General features: G+C 38.6%; 3 protein-coding genes across 5 annotated transcripts in view; 2 read left to right on the forward strand and 1 right to left on the reverse strand.

Annotated features, from left to right (window-relative positions):
• Positions 1–24,181, forward strand: part of LOC114641509 (zinc finger protein 334-like) — a 33,757-nt gene extending 9,576 nt beyond the window's left edge. The window contains exons 4-7 of the mRNA XM_028790550.2: positions 15,830–16,063; positions 17,752–17,911; positions 20,431–20,496; positions 23,038–24,181. Coding sequence (XP_028646383.2) covers positions 15,830–16,063; positions 17,752–17,911; positions 20,431–20,496; positions 23,038–23,579 — 1,002 coding nt within the window. The 3' untranslated portion in view covers positions 23,580–24,181. The remainder of the gene's footprint in view (positions 1–15,829; positions 16,064–17,751; positions 17,912–20,430; positions 20,497–23,037) is intronic.
• The window catches only part of LOC114641537 (tripartite motif-containing protein 16-like), a 721,005-nt gene that overhangs the window by 548,589 nt on the left and 148,190 nt on the right, over positions 1–24,226 (reverse strand). The window lies entirely within an intron of this gene.
• The window catches only part of LOC114641514 (gastrula zinc finger protein XlCGF7.1-like), a 688,851-nt gene that overhangs the window by 129,504 nt on the left and 535,121 nt on the right, over positions 1–24,226 (forward strand). The window lies entirely within an intron of this gene.

The raw sequence follows: 24,226 nt of genomic DNA on the forward strand, positions 1-24,226 counted from the left end.
TTTCAGAGAAGAAGGAAAAAATAAACAATTAAAAAATAGACACAAAGATGAAAATGACATTCAACACACAATAACCTCCATACATGTGAATAAAAATATAGAGAGTGAAATACACACCTCAGCCCCTTCTGAAGTTCACACAATACTCCAGAGTTCAAGTTGTCTGATTATAATGTGGAAATGAATTGTAGAAGATGGCCAATGAAAGAATCTCAAAATTTAAATGTAAAATGTTTTCCCAGTCAGTCCTGAGCCGTTATAATAAAAGGACTGCAGTGAGCTCACCGAGTCTGCTAGTTGGGATTAAATTCAAGATTCACGTCCCTGGAGATGATTGCTGACCGTCACCTATTTAGACAGGTCTTCAAAGATGCAGTTCCTTTTAACAGATGCTGCTCTGTTTAGCGAGTTTTCTTGTCTTTTTACTCCAATTGTTGTTCTCTTTCTCCTTTCATATAATTGTGTGATTTATGCAAATTTCTATTACAACCAGCTGTCCAGCCTTCAGGTGTTCTGCCGCTCTTAATTACTCATCTATTCCTCAAACAGGATGTATGGACTATCTTCATACCCACGCAAGTAGATCAGACAGACAAGCAGCAAGCACACAACACTTTCTATACAGCAGAGTTAAAATTTAACCATTCGTATTTTATGACAAAGGTTAGTAAGGTTGGGTGGTGGTCACTTCTGTTGCCTTCCAGATCACCATTCATGGTCCATGAGGTGTTTACCACTACTGGTATCTCCAGTTCCTCTCCCACATCCTCACATGTCAGGTTGGTTAATAGGCAGTGACTGTAATTTTCCCCATTAGGATTTCCATTATGGATTTCTTTGTGACCTGGAAACACATTTGAGTGGCACACTGTCCAGAGTTGCTTCCTATTTCATGCCCAGTTCTTCCAGGATCCATTTATAAGAATGTTCTCATCGGCAGAACAAGAACTCTTCACACAAACTTATGTGCCTGGACAGACTAAACTTTTACAATCTGATTTATTTAGGGTAGACTTCCATTATACACCCAGCGCCATCTGGTGTACTGAAATAACAACCATAGCAGAATCAGACAACTGGGGTGCAGCCTTCTGTTCAAAGAAATTGGGTAGGGTATAACTTGTCACTCAATATGTGCAGTCCAGAAAAGACACAGAAGTGACAGTCAAGGAAGAACAAGTGACTGGACGAGAGCCCTCCTGCCAGACTGACCTCCATACTGGTATGCGCTTTTCTAGTTTTATTATAGAACTAGCAAAATACCCGCGCTTCGCAGCGGAGAAGTAGTGTGTTAAAGAGGTTATGTAAACATATATATATATACATAAACATATATACATATCTACATATACGGTAATCCCTCGCTATATCGCGCTTCGCCTTTCGCAGCTTCACTCTATCGTGGATTTTACAGTGGTGTGAAAAACTATTTGCCCCCTTCCTGATTTCTTATTCTTTTGCATGTTTGTCACACAAAATGTTTCTGATCATCAAACACATTTAACCATTAGTCAAATATAACACAAGTAAACACAAAACTGCATTTTGTAAATGGTGGTTTTTTATTATTTAGGGAGAAAAAAAAATCCAAACCTACATGGCCCTGTGTGAAAAAGTAATTGCCCCCTGAACCTAATAACTGGTTGGGCCACCCTTAGCAGCAATAACTGCAATCAAGCGTTTGCGATAACTTGCAATGAGTCTTTGACAGCGCTCTGGAGGATTTTGGCCCACTCATCTTTGCAAAATTGTTGTAATTCAGCTTTATTTGAGGGTTTTCTAGCATGAACCGTCTTTTTAAGGTCATGCCGTAGCATCTCAATTGGATTCAGGTCAGGACTTTGACTAGGCCACTCCAAAGTCTTCATTTTGTTTTTCTTCAGCCATTCAGAGGTGGATTTGCTGGTGTGTTTTGGGTCATTGTCCTGTTGCAGCACCCAAGATCGCTTCAGCTTGAGTTGACGAACAGATGGCCGGACATTCTCCTTCAGGAGTTTTTGGTAGACAGTAGAATTCATGGTTCCATCTATCACAGCAAAGCCTTCCAGGTCCTGAAGCAGCAAAACAACCCGACCATCACACTACCACCACCATAGTTTACTGTTGGTATGATGTTCTTTTTCTGAAATGCTGTGTTCCTTTTACGCCAGATGTAACGGGACATTTGCCTTCCAAAAAGTTCAACTTTTGTCTCATCAGTCCACAAGGTATTTTCCCAAAAGTCTTGGCAATCATTGAGATGTTCTTAGCAAAATTGAGATGAGCCCTAATGTTCTTTTTGCTTAACAGTGGTTTGCGTCTTGGAAATCTGCCATGCAGGCCGTTTTTGCCCCAGTCTCTTTCTTATGGTGGAGTCGTGAACACTGACCTTAATTGAGGCAAGTGAGGCCTGCAGTTCTTTAGACGTTGTCCTGGGGTCTTTTGTGACCTCTCGGATGAGTCGTCTCTGCGCTCTTGGGGTAATTTTGGTCGGCCGGCCACTCCTGGGAAGGTTCACCACTGTTCCATGTTTTTGCCATTTGTGGATAATGGCTCTCACTGTGGTTCGCTGGAGTCCCAAAGCTTTAGAAATGGCTTTATAACCTTTACCAGACTGATAGATCTCAATTACTTCTGTTCTCATTTGTTCCTGAATTTCTTTGGATCTTGGCATGATGTCTAGCTTTTGAGGTGCTTTTGGTCTACTTCTCTGTGTCAGGCAGCTCCTATTTAAGTGATTTCTTGATTGAAACAGGTGTGGCAGTAATCAGGCCTGGGGGGTGGCTACGGAAATTGAACTCAGGTGTGATACACCACAGTTAGGTTATTTTTTAACAAGGGGGCAATTACTTTTTCACACACAGGGCCATGTAGGTTTGGATTTTTTTTCTCCCTAAATAATAAATACCATCATTTAAAAACTGCATTTTGTGTTTACTTGTGTTATATTTGACTAATGGTTAAATGTGTTTGATGATCAGAAACATTTTGTGTGACAAACATGCAAAAGAATAAGAAATCAGGAAGGGGGCAAATAGTTTTTCACACCACTGTATATGTAAGCATATTTAAATATATATCGCGGATTTTTTGCTGGTTCGCGGATTTCTGCGGACAATGGGTCTTTTAATTTCTGGTACATGCTTCCTCAGTTGGTTTGCCCAGTTGATTTCATACAAGGGACGCTATTGGCAGATGGCTGAGAAGCTACCCAACTTACTTTTCTCTCTCTCTCTCTTGCGCTGACTTTCTCTGATCCTGACGTAGGGGGTTTGAGCAGGGGGGCTGTTCGCACACCTAGACGATACGGACGCTCGTCTAAAAATGCTGAAAGATTATCTTCACGTTGCTACCTTCTGTGCAGCTGCTTCCTGAAGCGACATGCTACACGGTGCTTCGCATACTTAAAAGCTCGAAGGGCACGTATTGATTTTTGATTGCAAAACAAACTCTGTCTCTCTCTCTCTCTCTCTCTCTTTCTCTGCTCCTGACGGAGGGGGTGTGAGCTGCCGCCTTCAACAGCTTTGTGCCGCGGTGCTTCGCATACTTAAAAGCCAAACAGCCCTATTGATTTGTTTGCTTTCCTATCTCTTTCTGACAGGCTTTGCTCCTGACGCGCACTCCTTTGAAGAGGAAGATATGTTTCCATTGTTTTAATTGTGAGACGGAACTGTCATCTCTGTCTTGTCATGGAGCACAGTTTAAACTTTTGAAAAAGAGACAAATGTTTGTTTGCAGTGTTTGAATAACGTTCCTGTCTCTCTACAACCTCCTGTGTTTCTGCGCACATCTGTGACCCAAGCATGACAATATAAAAATAACCATATAAACATATGGTTTCTACTTCGCGGATTGTCTTATTTCACGGGTGGCTCTGGAACGCAACCCCGGCGATGGAGGAAGGATTACTGTATATACATATACACATCCACATATACATATATATATATATATATATATACATATACAAATTTACATATGTACATATATATATATATATATATATATACATATAAATATAGACATACATATATACATACATACACGTGTGTGTATATATATATATATATATATATATATATATATATATATATATACATATCTACTTATTGGCTCCTGTATTTAGGACATAGCGGGTTGGATAATGGATGGATGGACATTTGTATGCATAGCCCCATTTGCCCATTTCGTTTTTTTTCTTTCTTCAGTAATATTTCAGCAAACCCGGAGCTTGTCAGTTCAAAATCCTGGTACTGACACCACTGTGTGACCTGAGGAAGTCACTTCACCTGCCTGTGCTGCAAAAAACAAAAGTAATGTAACAAATTGTACCTCAGATGTTGCAAGTTGCTGGAATAAAGGCATAAGTAAAATAGATAAATATGTATTATACACATAGGAAGTATTAATTTATTTTCAGTCAAGTGATCTGCAGCAAACCTTTATAAATGAGGGTTTCTCCTTTTTAGATAGTGCAAACTGTTTCTTCTTCATTGAGGTTTTCTCTTGGAGAGCTTTTTTCATTTCATTGAAAATTAAAGCAGCAGCTGCCAAAATATGTAGCTTTCTTATTAATTTTTCAACATTGTGTAAAATAACTTTATAAAGTAACATTAAAGGTTTAAATACTGGTTATCCTTTTACACTAAAATATTACTAAAGAGATACAAAAAAAGTAAAATGCATATGTTCTTTTTCTTTAAGGAGATTTAATATTACTGAAGAAAGAAAAAAAAAAAAACAAACAGCCAAATGGGGCTATGCATACAAACTTGAAAGGTTTAAATAAAACAGAAATATATATTTTATTTTTACTTGCTTAACTTGTGGAGGGTATATCCTGTAGCAAAGCCCTAACTTTTTTTGTGAAAGCCTGTTTCAGTCAATAAGTCAACAGGTGTAAAGATATTGACAATAAGCTACGCAAACCCACCAAGACATGGAATCGTTTAAATCAAGTATCATTACATCTTCCTTTCTTAAAGAGAAGTAAGGCACTACTTATAAGCTTACATATATATATATATATATATATATAGACATACATACATATATATATATCTATATCTATATATATATATCTATATCTATATATATATATATCTATATATATATCTATATATATATATATCTATATATCTATCTATATCTATATATGTATATCTATATCTCTATATACATATATATATCTCTCTCTCTCTCTCTCTCTCTCTCTCTATCTATCTATCTATCTATCTATCTATCTATCTATCTATCTATCTATCTATCTATCTATCTATCTATCTATCTATCTATCTATCTATCTATCTATCTATCTATCTATCTATCTATCTATCTATCTATCTATCTATCTATCTATCTATCTATCTACTATCTATCTATCTATCTATCTATCTATCTATCTATCTATCTATCTATCTATCTATCTATCTATCTATCTATCTATCTCTAAATCCCCGCGAGGTACTGCTTTTAAATTTTTATTAAGAAGAAAAGCTTTTTAAATTGACGGAAAATATCCCAATAGCAATTTGTTAAGGATCTGTTTTTTTGTGAAGCAGCCTTAACACAGCTTTTCCGCTGTTTTATAAACAAACGCCATATAAGGTCTTCCTTTTTCCTTGCTTCGCCAAGGAAGGAGCCGTTTTATTAAATCCAAGGGTTCTTCGCTTTTTTTTTTTTTGTTTGTTTATTACAATTGTTATAGTTCTGTTTGTATACGACGTTGTCAGTTCAGCACTCCGGTTGTAATATGACCAAGCTGTGCAAGCTTACTGTTAAGAATGCAACGTATAGTTGTACATGAGAAAAGCAATCTTGCCTCAAATCAATGGCAACCTTTTGTAGGTCTACGAACTTAATTTAAAGTTTAGGTTTGCACGGTGCTTTCTTTCTGAAGTACCTGCACTCATGAATATGTCTGTATACGTCAGTCGCTCAAATCCCCGCGCTTCGCACCGGCGAAGTACTGCTTTTAAATTTTTATTAAGAAGAAAAGAAAACCTTTTAAAATTGAGGGAAAATATACCAATAACAGTTTGTTAAGGATCTGTTTTTTTTGTGAAGCTGCCTTCACTCGAGTGATCACTTCGAGCTGACTTGCTGGCTAACCATAAGCGTTACCTGGTAGGTAACCACCCATACAATCAGATTGGGAATCAGACTACGAATGCCGTGAATGTAATTACCCCGATCTACATGCTGTCAAATAAACGAACCACACGCCGTGGCGCAATTTTAGGGGCTTCGCCTCTAGCGCTGACGTCCGAGGTTCGATTCCCGTAAGGGAGTGAAGTGAGTGGGTGGTTACCTACCAAGTAACACTTATGGTTGGCCAGCAAGTCAGGTAACATCAGTCACGGTGCCTTCAGTTGTGAGAAGCAGATCACAGAATGGATGAAAATAGTTTACTGTCAAATAATGCAAAGAGTACGCGACACATCTTTCCCCCTTATTCTTGGCTCATCAGGCGTACACACTCACTGCACTCGCTTACGGTAATCAAACCTCAGACATGAGCGCTAGAGGGGCTTCGCAGCGGTGAAGTATTGCTTTTAAATTTTAATTAAGAAGAAAAGAAAACCTTTTTAAATTAAGTCTTAAAAAGAGGTGTAAAGATATTGACAATAAGCTACGCAAACCCACCAAGACATGCAATCGTTTAAATCAAGGCGCGAGTCGAAAAACACCATCCCATAATATTAGTTAACGATTAACACATTTTTATATGTATTGTAAGCATACAATACAACTGATAATATGTTGCGCTTATTTATCTGGTGTACTGACATTTTTGCGCGTTTAGTGGCTGAAATCTAACGTGGTTTGTGCCCTTCAGAATGAAAAGAGTTTGCATTTACCTTTTTAATAAAAGGCGAGCTTTTAAGCCTGAGAAATCACCCCATAAATGCACACGTTTAATTGCACATGTGTTAATATGTATGCTTACACAGTATTTAAAGACAGTCAACAATTAACGTCATTTACCTTCGTTACCGCGTTTGACTTGTGCTGTAAATCTCTTCCTCATTTTCAGTTCACGTGATTACGTAGGAGGCGTAATACATGATGACGCAATACATGACTCCGCCTCCTCCATTACAGTATATGGACAAAAAACAGGTTCCAGTTATGACCATTACGCGTAGAATTTCGAAATGAAACCTGCCTAACTTTTGTAAGTAAGCTGTAAGGAATGAGCCTGCCAAATTTCAGCCTTCTACCTACACGGGAAGTTGGAGAATTAGTGATGAGTGAGTCAGTCAGTCAGTGAGTCAGTGAGGGCTTTGCCTTTTATTAGTATAGATATTATAGAATTCCAGCACATTATTGAAACATGAAGTCCTCCATCTAAACCCACACTGACTGCTCATTGGCACTCCTCACCTAGATCTGTGTTGCTCAGTCTTTTCCTGATAATTGCTATCATTAATTTATTTGTGACACATATTAAGATTACCTTATTACCCTTCCAGTTAAAATATAACCCATCCCAACTTCTTCCCACACAAACATTTTACGTGTGTATTAAGCCATCTTAACTTCCTAATCTCACTTGGACTGGTGTGGCACAGGTAGAAGTCCTGAGGTGACCAATTTGTCAGTTCTGCTCCTCAGCTTTACACTCAACTGTTAAATCTGTACTGCAGAACTGGCAGTCTGTCCCACCTATTTTGATTATTCTGTGACACCTGGACAACTTGATGATGACTCCTGGATCCTCCACTGCTCTGGCAGCTATCCATAGAAGTTTTCTACCTGTGTACCCAGAAAGCAACACCGCATGTGAGACTGTCTGTATCTGGAGCAGAACTTCATCTCAATTTCCATAACTATAACTAATTTCCCTGACTATGACTACGTTTAGGGCTCTTCATCCCTACCTACTTTCTCAAAGATATTGGGAGTCACACTGCAGCTCTGAATGGTCCTGAAAACAGCTGAACACCTCCAGCTTTGGGGTTGATGATCCTGGACAGTGTGCACCTCAAACCCTACACTTACATCCTTATACCACAAATCTGCTCAACCCTCTATTCTGTCCAATTTCCTCTGTAATGATTTAATATATTCCAGACTATCTGCTAATCCACCTCTTTTGGTATCATCTGCAAACTTAATTAGCTTGTTACTTAAATTCATATCCAAATCATTTATATATAATAAAAATTGCAGTGGCCATAGCACTGATCCCTGCTGGTCTCCACTCTTAATATCGGCCAATTCTGATGAGGTTCATCACACCATCACCCACTGCTTCCTGTGTCTGAGCCAATTCTGCACCCATCTAGAAACATCTCCCTGAACTGCCACATCTTTTATTTTGATAGCCAACTTCTCATGTGGCACCTTTCCTGCTTTCTGAAAGTCCAAATAAATAATATTATCTGCTCCACTTTGATCGTAGCCTTTTTTTTGCTTCCTCATAGAATTTCAACATGTTACTAAAACACAACCTCCCGCTTCTGAGTCCATGCTGAGTGTTCTTGCCACGTGCTGCTCAATCTTATCCTAAATAATTCCTTCCATTAATTTTCCTGTGATGCACATTCATCTTACTGGCCGATTGTTGGTTGGATTTGCCTGGTAACCCTCTTTATATAATGAGATAATAGTTGCCATTTTGCAGTCCTTCGTAATTCCCAAGTATGTTCACTGTCTGTGTTTTTTAATTCCCCTTTACTATGCCTGATGCACTTCACCTCCTCTTTGTCTGATCTTTTACTACTCAAATATTGAAAGAATCTCTTGGGGTCATCTTCTGCCTTATCTGCTCTATTCCTCTTTAAATGCCTTTTAGCCCCCCTAATATCCTTCTTACTGGTTGCCCTCATGTTCTCATACGCCTTACAATTCTCTTTGGATTTTTTAGTCTTCTACGCCTTATTCATCTGTTTTTTCCTTTGTAGCTTCTTTTTTAACTCTTTATTAACCCACTGTGGAGTTTTCTTACATTTCCTCTGAATTCCAAATTTAGGTATGTATCTGTCCTGCATTACATGTAAAACCTTTTTAAACCTGTTCCACTGCTCCTCGACTGTCTCCATACTTCAAAGCTTATCCCAGTTTATTCTCTTTAGACTTTGCTGCGTCTGCTCAAAATTTGCCCTAATAAAGTTAAACTTGACAGTTTTAGTCTTTTCACAATTGCACTATGTATATTTTATTTACACACAATTACCTCACAACAGACCAGCTTTTCTCCACAATAGCCATTCTTCTTCTTCTTTTCCCATCCTCTCATTCTCCACTCCAGGTTAACATTGTCCTGATCCACTCTCAAACACAGGATGACCAGGAGAGGCTGTTTTTAAAGACCACCCTGTGTAACACTACCAGGGTCCTCACAGGACAGTAGTGCTGTCCCCTAGCAGCTTGTGCCAATGGCTCCCATAGATCCTACAGAGCCGCTTATTAAGACTGCATATCCCATACAGACCTACAAGTGCCTTAACACTAGAATTACCAGAGTCCCGTTCTCACCTCTCTTTTGTCTTCTAAATGTGCCGATTAACACGAGCAGCAAGCAGCCGGCTATTCCATCCCCCACCATCACAAAACGTTCACTAAGTTTTCCCAGCTCATGCCTTGTTTGATTATCTGGGAGTGACTGAACTGGAATTTTAGAGTGGAAATAATAGATTGTTATTTGAAACACACACACATTTCATGTGTGTTCAGTTTCTACAGTAATCTGTGTAAACACATTGTTAAAACAGAGACTTTTTCATATTTTAGTAATAAATGTTACAAAATGTAGGTATAAACTATAGAATGTGTGAAGCCTGACGGCCAAACATCGAATAAACACTCTCACAAAAGGTTCAAGGATGTCACAACACCTTCCGTGGCGTAACGCTGAGATGTGCTGACTCGGAGCACGCCAGCCTGCCGCACTGTAAAGACCCGAGTTCGATTCCCCGCTGTGGAGGAAGTGTTTTTTTTTTCTTTGTAGCCTCAAACGGACATAAAATTTATAAATTGGTATGCACTGTAAATCGTTAAGTTTAAAATGTTTGTTGATTAATTCATGCTTTTTTTTTTTTTTTTTTTTTTTTTATATTTTTATTTTATTAATTTTCATTGTAATCATTCCATACAAACAGATCCATTTATAACCCAACAAATTTGAAAACAAATCAAACCCCATCCCTGAGAAGGAGAGCTTAGCTAAAGGAAAATTTCTTTAAGCTTTTTAATAAGGCAACATTAGACAAAAGAAGGGGAGAAGTAAATATCTATATAAATAAGAGATGGAGAAGGGAGTTAAATACAATAATAGTTAATTCTCTTATTCTAAAATAATATTGATTAAATCCTGCCAAGTTTTGAAAAAATTTTGTACAGATCCTCTAACTGAAAATTTGATTTTTTCCAATTTCAAATAATATAAAACATCAGTTTCCCACTGACTTATAAGAGGAGAATTAGGATTCTTCCAATTTAACAAAATAAGTCTGCGTGCCAAGAGTGTAGTGAATGCAATCACCGTTTGTTTGTCCTTCTCCAATTCAAGTCCATCTGGAAGGACACCAAACACAGCTGTTAGTGGGTTAGGAGGGATTGTGATACTAAGGCTGTCTGAGAGGCACTTAAAAATCTTTGTCCAAAATGATGTTAGTTTGGTGCAGGCCCAGAACATGTGACCCAGTGAGGCAGGAGCTTGGTTGCAGCGCTCGCAGGTCGGATCCTGGCCTGGAAACATTTTGGACAGTTTTTAAGCGAGACAGATGAGCTCGATATATAATTTTTAGTTGAATAATTCTATGCTTTGCGCATATAGAACTCGAGTGAATTCTCTGCTTTGCTACCTTCCACTCCTTTTCTGATATATTGATTAAGAGATCTTCTTCCCAATGTCCTCTTGGATCTTTGAAAGGTAGGGACTCTAATAAGATTTTATATATTGCGGAAATAGTTTTTGTTTCCTCGGAATTGAGCAGTATTTTTTCCAGCATTGTGGAGGGTGCAAGGTGGGGGAAATCGGGCAATTTCTGTTTAACAAAATTTCTAATTTGAAGATAGTAAAAGAAATGTGTAGCTGGGAGGTTAAATTTTGAACGTAATTGTTCAAAAGATGTAAATATGTTGTCTATATAAAGATCTCTGAGCATTTTAATCCCAAAACTTTTCCAGGTATTAAAAACTGGATATACTTGCGAAGGTTGAAAGAGGTGGTTCCCTTGCAAAGGTGCCACTGATAAAAGATTTTCCATCTTAAAATGCTTCCTAATTTGGTTCCATATTCTGAGTGAGTAAAGCACAATTGGGTTATTAGTATATTTGCGATAACTTTCATTTATTGGAGAGCAAAGCAGGGAATATAAAGAAGTACTACAGGATTTTACTTCTATTGCAGACCAAGCCTGTGTATGTGCATTTATTTGTGTCCAGGTTTTTATGGCTTGTATGTTTGCTGCCCAGTAATAAAACTGAAAATTAGGTAAAGCCATGCCACCTTCTGCCTGAGGTCTTTGTAGGGTCGCTCTTCGGATACGTGGGTGTTTTGAGTTCCAAATGAATGAGGTTATTATTGAATCTAACTGTTTAAAAAACGATTTATTGATATATAGTGAAATGTTTTGAAATAAAAAGAGAAGTTTAGGAAGGATATTCATCTTAACAATGTTAATTCTTCCGGCTAGAGTGAGATGAAGGTTGACCATCTATGCAAGTCTTGCTTAATTTTTTCCATACAGACGCCAAAATTTTGTTGATAAAGAGCTTTATGTTTACTTGTGATATTTACCCCTAGGTATTTAAACTGATCTGCTATGGTAAAAGGTAGGGTGTCTAATTTAATATTATATGCTTGTGAGTTCACTGGAAAGAGTATACTTTTATTCAGATTAATTCTAAGACCAGATATCTTTTGAAATTCTGTTAGTGCTGTTAAAACAGCAGGGACAGTGTTTTCTGGGTCCGATATATATAAGACCATATCATCTGCATATAGAGAAATTTTCTGTTCCAGTCCTTCTCTGACAATCCCCTTTATCTGATGAGAATTTCGGCAGTGAACCGCCAGTGGTTCAATAGCGATTGCAAACAACAGTGGCGACAAGGGACATCCTTGTCTGGTACCACGTTCTAGTTTAAAGTAGTCTGAGCAAATTTTATTAATACAAACTGAAGCTTCTGGACTGGTATACAGTAGTTTAATCCAAGCACAAATATTCGGGCCAAACCCAAATTTCTCCAATGCAGTGAAAAGGTAATTCCATTCGATCATGTCAAATGCCTTTTCTGCGTCTAATGATAGTAATATCTCTGGGGTGTTTGATTTTGCTGGTGAATATATAACATTAAACAAGCGTCGGAGATTTGAAGATAGATGTCGGCCTTTAATAAATCCAGTTTGATCTTGTGATATTACCGAGGGCAGCACTTTCTCCATCCTTCTAGCTAGGATTTTTGAGAGTATCTTAACATCATTATTCAGGAGTGAAATTGGTCTATATGATGCACATTGTAACAAGTCCTTATTTTGTTTAGGAAAGACGGTGATTAATGCTTGTCGAAATGTTTGAGGTAGTATTTGGTGGTCTTTAGCTTCTGTAAATGTTACCAATAAGAGTGGAGCTAGCTGAGTGGAGAATTTCTTATAAAACTCTACGGGGTAACCATCAGGGCCTGATGATTTCCCGCTTTGTAGTGACTTTATAGCGTCTAGTAATTCTGTAGCGTTAGAGGTTTATCTAGTTCCTCAGCACTTAAAGCATCTATTTGTGGTATTTGTGAATTATCCAGAAATGCATTAGATTGCGTGTTGTCTTCTTTGGGCTCAGTGGAATATAAAGACTTATAGTAATCTCTAAATGTGTGCATTATTTTATTATGGTCGATGATTTCTTCTCCATTCTTGTTGGTGATTACTGGTATTGCATTGTGAACTTCTTGTTTATGAATTTGTTGAGCTAAAAGCTTATTAGCTTTTTCTCCGTGTTCATAGTAATGCTGTCTAGACTTATAAATAAGTTGTTCAGTTTCTTTAGTTGTTAAGATGTTAAGTTCTGTATGCAAGGCCTGCCTTTTCCTGTGAAGAGCTTCACTTGGACGCCTGGCTTGTTCTTCATCTATTCTAGTAATTTCATTTCTTAGCTCTGACACTTTCTTGGTTTCTAATTTATTTCTATGGGAAAGATATGAAATAATCTGGCCTCTTAGGAAGGCCTTTAGAGTTTCCCAGAGTGTTCCTGCAGAAACCTCTGTAGACATGTTTGTCTCTAGGAAGAAGCTGATTTGTTTGGATATAAATTCTGTGCAGTTCTCGTCTGGCAATAAAAGAGGGTTAAGACGCCATCTGCGAGGTGAGTACGAGGGGCTTATTGATTTTAGCTCCAAGACTAGAGGGGCATGGTCAGAGATAACAATTGTGTCATATTTGCATAATTTAATTGTAGGCAGGAAATTATTATCTATAAAAAAATAATCAATTCTTGAGTAGCTATAATGCACTGGTGAGTAGAACGAATATGTTCTTGAGTTTGGGGTTAAGAAACCTCCAGGGGTCTGATAAGTTGTGATCCTTTAAAAACTGTGTAATTATCTTTGCAGTATTAGATGTCGTCCCCCCTGTCACAGGAGTCCTATCTAAGAGTGGATTTAAAACACAGTTAAAGTCCCCAGCCATTATAATTTTATGAGTGTTCACACTGGGAATGGATGCAAATAGATTTTGCATGAATTCCTTATCATCAACATTGGTGCATAAACATTTATCAAAATCATTTTACTGTTATATAAGTTGCCCCATGACCATCACATATCTCCCTTCAGGGTCCGACACTACCTCTGATGCTACAAAAGGAACTGTTCTATGTATGAGAATTCCCACCCCTCTAGTTTTCTTTATAAAGCTAGAATGGAACATTTGGCCAGTCCAGTCTTTTTGTAATCTGAACTGATCCTTGGTTAGTAAGTGGGTCTCCTGTAAAAATACTATTTTAGCGTTTAAGCCTGTTAGGTGAGAGCATACTTTCTTTCTCTTTAATTCGTGATTCAGGCCTTTACATTCCAGCTCACAAAGTTAACTGTCCATCATGGAGACATTGATTCTGAGTTTTTAATGTCATTTTATAGTTTTAATTGGTAATATGGCAGTTTTAATCTTAGTTTCAAGATTCCCCAGGAGTTGTTGCATGTTAGCCTGTTGCTGCATTGATATTTATAATTATAAGGATTATAAGAATAGATTAGATATAACCTGCTCTCCTTCTCTCCCCCCTTTATCCCCCCACCCCCCCATTTTGCCTCCCCACATGAGGCTAGACCCCACTTCGCGATGTTCCAGTCCTCTGACATACGAGAGACAGAGCACGTCCAAAACAAAACAAACCCCACCCTGCAGCGGCGTTACAGAATTAAAACAGAGATATCTTTTACAGTTAAATCCTTAATACTATCTGCCGAAAATGTTCTCATTAACAATATTTAATCTTGAACCAATCTTCAGCGCTTTTAAGTTAAGATATTAAGGTTAAAAAAAAAAAAAAAAAAAAAAAAAAAAAACAACCCTGGGAGTGATTTTAAAAACTAGTCCAGGAATTCATGCTTTTTTACTTGGGGTCAGAACAGGAGCTTATTCAGCTTCTGATCTGACTCTAAGTAACAGCGCCAGAATAAATCACACCCAATCTGACGCTGTTCGTTTTCAAATAATATTGCATATACGTCAACAATGTTTTCTGATTGGTACTATTTGCGTCATAAAATGATTTCTTCAAAATGTCACATATATTTGTTTTGAGATAATGAATAGAGCTGCAAATTAGAGGTGCTTGTTCAGTGTAATAGGAACCATAGTACAGAGAGGTGTGTACACTGCAACAAGTACACCTGTCGTAAATGTAGGAAGGGTGCTCCTTGGGTGAGCTATAGCACATCTTTATGTGAAAACAGCAGTGTCAGATGGGGTGGGGAAGGATCCTGAACGCGACTGAGAGAATGAAAAGTGAATAAAAAAAAAAAAAAAAAAGCTAACCTTTACAAATATCATAAATTCCACTGGCTCTTACAGACTGAAATCAAATGTATCTTTTTATTCTAAAATAGTAAAAATAAGAGCAGTTCACTTCTCAAAAGGGAGTCGAGCAGGATCGAACTCGTGACCTTTTGATTCCCAGTCAGCAACTGATACTGTTGAGCCACGGGGCCAACGTAGTAAATGAGTGTCAATGTCGCACACTAAGGCGGCTTTTTTTTTTCTGCAGTTATATTTTTGAATAAAAGCGCACTTGTTCTGTTATATTTGTACCTTTCGTGAAAGTGTTTATTTGATATTTGGACTTCAGGCTTCATACATTATATAGTTTATGCCTACATTTTGTCATTTACTACTAGAACATGAAAAACGTTTCTGTTTTAACAATGTGTTTACACAGATTACTGTAGAAAACGGAACACACATGAAATGCGTGTGTTCCAAATAACGATCTATTATTTCCACTCTAAAACTCCACTTCACTCCCAGATAATCAATCAAGGCATGAGCTGGGAGAAGTTCGTGTACGTTCTAAGTCGGTGGTAGGGATGGAATAGTCGGCTGTTTGCAGCTTGTCTAATTCTGCACATTTAGAAGACAAAAGATGATGGCAGAGAGGTGGGAACAGATTTAAGAAGCGATTTAAGGTGGGACAGATCTACGAGTTTTTTCGTAGGCTCTGGTAATTCTAGTGTTAAGAAGATGCTGCTACCCAGAGTACCAGCGGAATACTAGGCAGGGAATACTCCTACCACCCTTCTCCTAATTCAAACTCTCCTCTACAACATCAAAATACTAACAAAACTGTCTTGTGACTTTTATTTTTAAATAGGTGACTCAATTCAATATTCTTCTCCTATCCAACAGCTTTCTGTGGAAAGAGTGATGAGGGAACACGAGAAGAGCTTCACTGATCTGATTCACTGCATTGAGGAAGCCCACAAGAAATTGACAGAGAGGATCACAGAACAAGAAAAGAGAGAAATGGAGAAGGCTGAAGGAGTCATGGAGCAACTGGAGAAGGAGATTGAGGAGCTGAAGAGGAGAGAAGCTGAACTGAAGGAACTTTCAGAGACCAAGGACCATCTCCACTTCCTACAGGTGAGAGTGACACTTCACAGGGAGTCTGATCAGACTGGAGTGTGTGACCTGAGAAACGTCAAAATCAAGAGAGCTGAGGAGTTTTTACAAATGGCAAGAACTGACCACTCAGTGCAATTTCATATTTGCCTAATATTTCAATAGTTTATGCAAAACTCTGAAAGTTCCTGCCTTCATGTACAAGACAGGGAGGTAAATCTACAGTTGTTTTTTTTTTTTTTAAGGAAGAAAATTTATATGAAATATATTCTTGGTATAAGTCATTTTACATTACATCACCTGGTAAAAGAAGACACCAACTCCTTCATATCTTTAAACCCTTCTGTCATGTCACCTCCTCATGTCTCTGTCCTTTAACTGATGACATTCACATCCTTCACCATTTCCTCACAGCTCAAACCCCACAGTCCAGTCTGGTCTCTCTTCTTCTTCTGGATTTTCTTTTGTGCTGTTTTGTTATTTCTGTTGTAACACGCAATATTCCTGATGTGGTCCCACAAGTGTGTTCTACAGGGCAGTTTACAGAACTGTGATGAGCGTACAAAAGGCTCCCAAGTTTTTCTGACAAGTCACACACTTTCTAGTTGCAGACCTTCTACTGTAAAATTATACTGAAGATTGTGTGTGTATATCTTTGGATTTAATTTCATTTACAAATTTCCTTCTTGGGACAAATATAATATCCCATCTATCTATGTATCTATTGTAAGGGACGGCCAGCAGCTCAAACCAGCCGGGATGCCCCTAGAAGGGAAAAATGGGGGAAGGCAACTACTTTTAGACACTGCCTCCTCCATGACGCTACATGGGGACTTCCCTGCAGCATAGCAGTGCCCTGGATTTCCGCAGGGCACTATGGGACTTGGAGTTCAGCTTCACAGACCTGCTGGGTACTGTGGGTGGCACCAGGAGATGCTACAGGAGGACCTGGGGAGTTTTGCTTTCCTCATAGCCTGGAAGTACTAGTGAGTCACGAGGACAGACATCCAGAAATACTTCCGGGCTAAAGAAAATTCAAGTTCTTCATTTGGCCTGGAAGTGCTGGCAAGTCACATGGACGATAGGAGTGAAGCACTTTCGGGTTGGGCACTATTTTAAAGGACTGTAGTGAATCCAGCAAGCAAGCATGCCAGAGTTGGGTGGAGGTGGACAAAGCTTGCTTGGAAGTGTGGAGGAGGTGAGAATTGTAATTATTGTGTTATTTGATTGTGTTATGGTGACTGTTGTGCATAGAGAGCACTGTACAAGAAGAAAACAATTAAAATACTTCTTGGCACTTTTACCTGGTGTCCTGAGCATTGGTCTGTTGGGTTTAAAGGGGCAACAGTGACCCCTAGCGTCCACTCTGTCTCTCTATCTCTCTCTCTCCATTAAAGAGCCCAATGCCTTGTTTTGTCTGCTAAGTCAATTTTGCCCCTGCCTGTCCGTTGCCCCCTCAGTCCACTTATCTACAGTCTGATGACTCACCTCTTGGACTTGTGTTCTAAAAGCTTTTTGAAAATCAAGGCCGATGACATTTTTTGGTCCATTATATGAAACATTCTAAATAACCAATGAATGTATGAGAAGTATTCTCTCTATCTAAACCCCGGATGATCGTCCACCACACTGATGTTTAGTTAAGAGGAGGTCCATCTTATTAATGTTACTTTTTATTTCTCTTTGTTCCCTCTTCTCTCCTATTGCAGACTTTCTCACCTTGCTGTGTCCTTCCTGCTGATGGAGACTCGCTCAGCTTTACTGTCACGGCTAAGTTTTCTTCTGAGGACCTGCTAAAGGAGCTGTCAGGTCTGAAAGAGAGTCTGGAAAAGATCATCCAGCAGGACATCCTGACAAGGACTCCACCAGGTACTGTGACTGTTCATGTTTTGTTAAAGTCCATTAGGAGGACCAGAGTGAAAATAAAAGGGACACTGAGTTGCATGAAGTAGGCCTGCTCTTTTACATTTATCTCTAAGCCTTTACTGTTAAGAATTTTTTCTAATCTCCCTTACTGTAACTAGCTGAGTGATTTCATACTCTTATTTTAAACAGAGTAACTGAATGTTTAATGTAAATATTTGAAAATGTAAATGTTATTATCATAGTAAAACACCAGTTTTTTAAACAGTGTTAATGGTACGATGGTACGTCTATCTGTTATGATCGTGTTTTACATTTTTGAACCTCTTTGCACTGGACATGACAGTCCTTACATTCCTCTTTCTTTGTGTTTCTTGTTTGGTTAAAAAGATAAGCAAATTAGAGGAGTGCATTAGAACCCTGACCACTTCAGAACCACCTGAACACTCCACTGAGTGCACATAAGAAGTTCACAGGTGAAACACATTAACAGACTTTACAAATTATAAACTATATAATGTTTACATATCATGATACTGTGTGTTTAAACAAATCTGTAAGCTAAAGCAGTTCTGCACTGATGAACATAAATGGAACCTAACAATGTCTGTCCATGAACAGAACTGCTGAGCTGTGGCCAACTGACAACACAGGAGAGGAAAACAGAAAGTGAAGTGACGAGGGTTAACAGGTCAGACGTGTGTGCGCCCAACTACACCGGCAGTGTTTACTACCTGGAAGAAAGTCTGAGATCCAAGGGTGGATTGGACTGGGCAGGCTGAACTCGGCCAGTTTCTTATTGTGGAACTCTGAGATGCTGGTCTCTAAAGCAGAGGTCAAGTCCACAGAGAAGACCCTCACATGTGTCTGTGGGTCATCAAAATGTTAGTAAATAAAACTCACGGCATCATCCTCACACCGGTGGGCTCTGTGTGCAGACTTGATCTGCATGTCTTGTTGCTTTATTTTAACTGCATTACATTTATAATTAGTGTTTAAGAATTTAACATTGTAAAATTACATCTTAAACAGGAATGTCAGCAATAATTTGTTAACACTTGAACTTAATTTAAAAGCCTTGATCCATTAAACTAACACAAAGTTATCGTGAGATTCTAGAATGTACCATCTCGTTCCTTCTCTGGTCACTCCTTTATCATCTGAACTGTTCCTCTTATCTCATCTCATACAGTCTGCTGCAATGTCCTGAACTGAACTTTACCTTACATGCTATATACAAATGTTTTATCCCATACAAATCACAGGAGAATATCCTTCTCAATTCATGAGAGATTAAGTCATTAATGTAACAATGGAATAGACACCTATGATTATTTGCAAGGAGATATAATAATAATAAGAGATCAGATCCTGAGATTTTTATTTCCTGAATTTGAATTGCTGCGTTTATGGTTATTTTATGTAAGTGATCACTTCTTCAAGCCATACATTAAAAAGGTTGTGAATGTTGTTGCACCTAAAGCTGTAATGTAACAACAGTTGCCTCGATAACAAAGGGCCTTCTTTTACTAGATATTCATTCTAGAGCTCCTGCAACTGTAAGCATTTAAAATGAATACGACAAGTAATCACAGAAGCAATTCAATGTTGTGCTAAGTAATGTTATTTATTTCATAAAATATTAAAAAAAATATTGATAAATGCAAAAATCAAAACTATTGGATTACAATCTGACAGTAGAATTAGGATGTTGTGACTCGGGTGGTTTATTATTTAATTTCAAAATCATTGTTTGATGGTGCATTGTGAAGCTGACTTTTTTGTTTTTCATATTTTGCACAAAAAGAGATCTACTGTGGAATTTGAAAATGTGAACAAACTTGTGTGCCTTAGCAACTGGTTAACAAGGTTAAATAATGATGACAGTGGCCTTGAGCAATGTTACAGACTTGTCCAAAATGCTGTTGATTGTTTGCCATAATTTTAACAATAAATGGAATTTCTAATATCTTACGAGAATTATTTCCAGTATATCATAATACTGACATTATTATATTTATACCTGATCTGATGATGTGGTTCATAGGATATAATAATAAACCAGAATCACTTTAGATTAAGTGTCCATAATTATGCTGTACATACCATTGAATTTCCTGTATAATTGCAGAGTAACTAGGTGTTATTAATTTCTACTTACTATGTAATACAGTGTAACATAAATTGTAAATGTTGTTCCACAGTTTATCTAAGGGGGTATGCACATAAATTGTGGAATAGCAATTACTGTTAATTGCTTCACCACAGCATTACACAGTAAGCAGGAGGTCATAACACTTAGTGACTCTATAATTATACAGGTGATTCCATGGTAAAATACAATGTAATTATGGACACCTAATCTAAAGTGATACCAATAAACCTTGTGAAATATGCACCGTAATGTGAGATTAATCACGATTAATTTTGTAAATAAAGTTTGATTAAACACAATTTAAAATATTAATCTACTGACAGCCCTAATGTTAACATTTTCCATTCTTCTATTTTCTTTGTATTTTCAGGTCCTGAAGCTCCAATCTTCACCCTACAGCCTCCCGAACCTCAGAGCAGAGAGGAGTTTTTACAATGTGAGTCTGTCAATTCATTGAATTTATTATCATTTCACTGTTAATATCTCAGGCCAGGCTTATGATATGAAAGCATTATGTGAGTGTGGTGGGACTGATGAGCTGAAAGTGACGTGGGGTCCTGTGACTGGTGCATTTTGGGATTTTGAGATTCAGGACAGGGAATCACCAAAGCAGTCTGTTAGACTTGAGTCTCTGAAGTGTCAAGTGGACTCATGGGAAATGAAAAGGAAATCCTGCCAACTATGCCATATCGTCCTCTACTTTGTCCTTTTTCTATTGTCTTATTTTTCTTCTTTGCACTTCCTGCTGTTTCCTCTTTCTGTATTTCTGTGTCACCTTTCCGATGCTTTTCTACTTCAGTTATTCCCTTATAATATATATAATAATAATAATCCATGGCATTAAATGAAAGCAGCTTAGTGTGCTTGACATAAAAACACAATGTCCACCACCATTAAGATATACATAAACAGTATATGGATATACGGATGCATTGACAAGCAATGGGTTAAAAAAAAATCAAGAGTGGTCTCCCATAGACTTTCTCATATACTCTGATATGGGAATGGATGGATATATGAAGAATAAACCACAAGACAATAATAATATTTTTATATTATGTACAATAAAATACCATCAACAACAAATCAAATCAAATTAATAATATATTGAACAGTTATTATAAAAGTAATGTTCAATAAATAGGACTCTGCAGCTGCATGAAAAAAAAAAAAATTGAGTATTTGTTTAGTAAAGTACCACTTCCAGTTGATGGATTTTTCCCATTTCATCTATCAATCTCGTTGTGTTTTTGAGATATCGTGTTTACACACACACAGCCTTAATTCAAAAAAATGGTATTTTTAGACTCAGGAAGGTCTAAAATCTCAAGCTTGAATTTTTTCATAAAATAAGCTGCCTCTCTGATCACTGGCCTATTGCTCTTACATCAGTTTTAATGTAAATATTTGAACGGTTTCTTCTAAGCCATCTGAAGTCTGTCACTGCTACTGATCTCGACCCTCTTCAGTTTGCATATCGAGCACACAGATCTGTGGACGACACCATCAACGTGGGCCTTCACTGTGTGCTCGAGCACCAGGACTGTAAAGAAACATCTGCCAGAATCCTGTTTGTAGACGTCACCTCAGCTTTTAACGCCATTGGGCCTGCGCTGTTGATAACTAAACTTCTACACACTGAACTGAGTCCTTCAATCTGTGAACGGATTTACAGTTTTATGATAAACCTTAAACAATACGTTTGTGTGGTCTCCCACCTCTCAGACTGTCTCTGTATCAGCACAGGTGCCCCTCAAGGCTGTGGACGGCCCCCCTACTTTACTCCTTGTACCCCAATGACTGCAGGTCCACTGATCTTCAGTTAAATCATTAAGTTCACTGATGACACCACCATTATTGGTCTAATTACTAATGGCAATGAAACACCTTCTAGAAAAGAGGGGTCTCGTCTTGTGTCTTGGTGAGCTTCAACTCCCTGCTGCTCAAGACCCCCGAAACAGTGGAAATGGCCATTGACTTTCACAAACAGCAGTCACAACCTCTGACACTAGAAATGAAGGATTCAGCAGTCAATATGGTGGACTCCTTCAAAGTTCTGAGCACAACAATCACAAACACTCTCAGCTGGGACATTAACACCACCACATCACTAAGAAGGCACAGCGGTGATTGGACTTCTTACGCCAGATAAAGAAATTAAATATTTCACAGCCAATCCTCGTTAAGATTCACAAAGCCATCATTGAAAGTGTGATCACATTCTCCATTGGTGTCTGGTTTGGCTCACCAACGGCACACTCCATAAATAAATGACAGCGTGCGGTGAGGTCCGCTGTGCTCTTCGTCTGTGCAGACCTGTAGACATCTCGTGTCACTAACCGTGTCATAAGGACCACCACGGACTCATCTGAGCAGCTCATCACTTCTTCACACAAACTCCCAAACGCTTCAGTCAATTCAAACTCAAACTAACAGGCACCTCCAGAGTTTCTTAGCGAGAGCGACAGCCTCTCCCAGCAGTGACTTAGCCATCTTCTGTGTGTATTCATGTGTTCTGTCAGAGACTGTGTGAAGGTGTGTGTGTGTGTACAGTGTGAGGACATGTGTGTGTGACATGGGAATACACACTCACACTCTCACTGGCACATCACTATCGGTACATCTCCTTTATAATTGGATTATTCTACAACTTGGTGTGAAGTTTGTCTTTTTAACTTCAGCTCTTTCTGTTATTTGTCTGTGATGTTGTGTTCCGTTATAAGGAGCTCCAAATCTACCAAGTCAGATTACTGCACATGAAGTACTGGAGAATAAAAGGGATTTGGATTTATTGTGATTCCAGAATTTCATTTTAAATATCCCCAGATTCTGTCCAATCAGATGAGCTCTTTACAATTTAGTGTCTGGTCAGCGCAGCACCTGATTGGTTCTTGTTAATTGTATGTGTTGTGCTCCGCCCCCAGTCCCGTTACACACTCCCAGATTTCCTCACTCGTTTTCTTTTCTCTCCTTTCAGACTTCTGTCCCCTCACACTGGACATCAACACGGCACACAGACGCCTCCTTCTGTCTGAAGGGAACAAGAAGGTGACAAATGAGGGGACAAAAGCCAAATTTCCTTATCATCCTGACAGATTTGACTACTGGTGCCAAGTTCTGTGCAGAGAGGCTCTGACTGGGCCTCGCTGTTACTGGGAGGTGGAAGGCAGTGGAGACTTCATTAAGATTGGAGTCGCATATAAAGGACTGAGCAGGAAAGGAGGGGTCTGGGAGTGCGGCCTTGGATACAACGAGAAGTCCTGGAGTTTGTGGTGTTGTGATTCCCAGTACTCTGTGTGTCACAGTAACAAGAGGACTGTAATCAGCGCCCCCTACAGCCCCAGAATAGGTGTGTATCTGGACTGGCCTGCTGGCTCTCTGTCATTTTATAGCGTCTCACACACAATGACCCTCCTGCACAGGTTCAACACCTCCTTCACTGAGCCCCTCTATCCAGGGTTTGGGCTTGGTCTTCACTGCAGTGTAACAATCAGCCATCTGACATCATGTGACCACTGACCAGTACCCTCCACCGGTCACTTGATGTCCCCACAAGCTCAGGTCCTCTTTGAGTTTGTAGTTAGGGTGAAATTAATTTTACAGGATGGGTGGGTTGGAGGGGGCAGCACCTCTGTGATTGAATTTGTGGATGAGAATGTGGATGGGGGGGTCTCCATTATTATTGGGTTTGAGTAGCCAATCAGGTCTGTGTGTCATAGTGAGGGGCGGAGACACCTCAGACCTACCAATATCAGTCTGACCAGTAGGGGTCACTGTTGATTCATAGCCACATGTCCTTCAGTCTGACACCCCAACAACTACTGAGGCCCCCAAGTGTCACTGAATTGTCAAATCTGTTCATTTGTTAAGTTCGTTGTAAACACCTCTGGTGACATCTCAAGTGTTTTATTTCTAAAGATTTTAACACTCCGTATTTCAGATTCATTTCTAAATAGCGTTGGAAAAGTCAAACTATGCCTTTTATTTTCAAGAAAATGGGGAGTGTAACAAAGAAGATGTTGGTTTTTGTTGAATATTTTATCATTAAGTATATCAGTGAAATCGATCATTTAGACCCAAACATTAAATCTCCTTTAAATTGTTTAACTTGAGCCCAATGGTTTTGGTCGCCTTACACAAGCTTCTTAGAATAAGTTACTGGAGTT

The sequence above is a fragment of the Erpetoichthys calabaricus genome, chromosome 5 (assembly GCF_900747795.2).
Source record: "Erpetoichthys calabaricus chromosome 5, fErpCal1.3, whole genome shotgun sequence".
Taxonomy (NCBI): domain Eukaryota; kingdom Metazoa; phylum Chordata; class Cladistia; order Polypteriformes; family Polypteridae; genus Erpetoichthys; species Erpetoichthys calabaricus.